Below are 2,500 nucleotides of genomic sequence, written 5' to 3' on the forward strand. Positions count from 1 at the left end.
GTTGGGGGTACAGGGAGGATAGAGGCTGTTGGGGGTACAGGGAGGACAGAGGCTGTTGGGGTACAGGGAGGACAGAGGCTGTTGGGGTACAGGGAGGACAGAGGCTGTTGGGGGTACAGGGAGGACAGAGGCTGTTGATGCGTACAGGGAGGACAGAGGCTGTTGGGGGTACAGGGAGGACAGAGGCTGTTGGGGTACAGGGAGGACAGAGGCTGTTGGGGGTACAGGGAGGACAGAGGCTGTTGGGGTACAGGGAGGACAGAGGCTGTTGGGGGTACAGGGAGGACAGAGGCTGTTGGGGGTACAGGGAGGACAGAGGCTGTTGGGGGTACAGAGATGACAGAGGCTGTTTGGGGTACAGGGAGGACAGAGGCTGTTGGGGGTACAGGGAAGACAGAGGCTGTTGGAGGTACAGGGAGGACAGAGGCTGTTGGGGGTACAGGGAGGACAGAGGCTGTTGGGGGTACAGGGAGGACAGAGGCTGTTGGGGGTACAGGGAGGACAGAGGCTGTTGGGGGTACAGGGAGGACAGAGGCTGTTGGGGGTACAGGGAGGACAGAGGCTGTTGGGGGTACAGGGAGGACAGAGGCTGTTGGGGGTACAGGGAGGACAGAGGCTGTTGGAGGTACAGGGAGGACAGAGGCTGTTGATGCGTACAGGGAGGACAGAGGCTGTTGGGGGTACAGGGAGGACAGAGGCTGTTGGGGTACAGGGAGGACAGAGGCTGTTGGGGGTACAGGGAGGACAGAGGCTGTTGGGGTACAGGGAGGACAGAGGCTGTTGGGGGTACAGGGAGGACAGAGGCTGTTGGGGGTACAGGGAGGACAGAGGCTGTTGGGGGTACAGAGATGACAGAGGCTGTTTGGGGTACAGGGAGGACAGAGGCTGTTGGGGGTACAGGGAAGACAGAGGCTGTTGGAGGTACAGGGAGGACAGAGGCTGTTGGGGGTACAGGGAGGACAGAGGCTGTTGGGGGTACAGGGAGGACAGAGGCTGTTGTGGGTACAGGGAGGACAGAGGCTGTTGGGGGTACAGGGAGGACAGAGGCTGTTGGGGGTACAGGGAGGACAGAGGCTGTTGGGGGTACAGGGAGGACAGAGGCTGTTGGGGGTACAGGGAGGACAGAGTCTGTTGGAGGTACAGTATGAAGCAGGCCCATGCACACCCTCTGACTGAAACACAGCAGCAGTATGTTGCCATCTCAGCTTCTCAGTAGTCTTCCATACAGTACAGGCCACTCAGACAAACATACTGAACATGCTGATGAGAGGACTGGCCGCAGGCATCAGCTAAGTTCTACGAAGCCTGGTCAGTAACTGTCTGGGGGTGAGTGATTCCAAAAACATTTATAGTTGAGATGGGAAAAAAATCATGCACCAGTCACTGTGTTGCATTTTACAACAACAAAGAGCATTTTCTCATTGGATAGTCATCGTAGTATCTTTTCAGAAAAGACCAAGGACAACATATGCTGTTTAACCTAACCCTCCCAATGTATTTGATTTGATTTTATACAGGAGCACTGTGCATCCAAGACATTCCAAGTACAATCCAAGACAATTCCCATCCTATGATTCTATCCTATGTAGTAATGTCATGTCTGGATGTAGTGGGAAATAATCTCAGGGAAAGTCTGGTTCGAACAACAACAACATCAACAACAACAGACTGTTTATTGTAATACTAATGGGTTACCTGGAAGCGGTGAAGATGTGTCGTGAGTTGGTGCAGATGGCGTTGATAGGGCTCTCGTGACCCCTGACCTCTCCTATGGGGGTGAAGTTGTCAACGTTCCACACCTTCAGCATGCCCCCCCGACATGCACTCAGCAGCATGGGCCGACCCGGAACATAGGCCAGCGCACACACCCAGTCCTTATGGGCGTTGGGGATTTGCTGAGGACACGAGAGAGGAAGGAGAAGTTTCTGTTTAGTGTACTTGTATTGGGGGAAAGGATGAAAAACACCATTTATAAAGGTTTTGCAAACAAATAGACACACACAAGCATTGGGGATTTGCGGAGGACAGGAGAGAGAGTTTTCATTCAGTGGATTTTTTCCCCCTACGTGATATCCAATTGGTAGTTACAGTGTTGTCCCATCGCTGCAACTCCCCTACGGACTCAGGAAAGGCGAAAGTCAAGAGCGTCCTCTGAAACACGACCCTCCAAGCCGTACTGTTAACCCGGAAGCCCACCGCACCAATATGTCGGAGGAAACACTGTCCATCTGGTGACCGAAGCCAGCTTGCAGGCACACGGCCCGCCACAAGGAGTCGCTAGAGCATGATGGGACAAGGAAATCTGTGTCGGCCAAACCCTCCCCTAACCCGGAAGACACTGGGCCAATTGTGCGCCGCCTCACGGTCACGGCCGACTGTGACAAAGCCTGGGATCGAACCCGGCTCTGTAGTGACGCCTCAAGCACTGCGATGCAGACCATTCACAGGACTATTATCGGGAAAAGGGAAACACACAGACGTTACAATAATCTGTTAGGAA

The 2,500-nt window shown here is 54.2% G+C and overlaps 1 protein-coding gene across 5 annotated transcripts in view; it reads right to left on the reverse strand.

Annotated features, from left to right (window-relative positions):
- LOC139553957 (kinesin-like protein KIF21B) overlaps window positions 1-2,500 on the reverse strand; it is a 140,233-nt gene that overhangs the window by 26,141 nt on the left and 111,592 nt on the right. For all 5 annotated transcript variants that reach the window (XM_071366804.1, XM_071366789.1, XM_071366782.1 and 2 more), the window contains one exon: window positions 1,696-1,895. In XM_071366804.1, the coding sequence (XP_071222905.1) occupies window positions 1,696-1,895 (200 nt within the window). The remainder of the gene's footprint in view (window positions 1-1,695; window positions 1,896-2,500) is intronic.

Source organism: Salvelinus alpinus, chromosome 2 (assembly GCF_045679555.1).
Source record: "Salvelinus alpinus chromosome 2, SLU_Salpinus.1, whole genome shotgun sequence".
In the NCBI taxonomy this organism is placed as follows: Eukaryota; Metazoa; Chordata; class Actinopteri; order Salmoniformes; family Salmonidae; genus Salvelinus; species Salvelinus alpinus.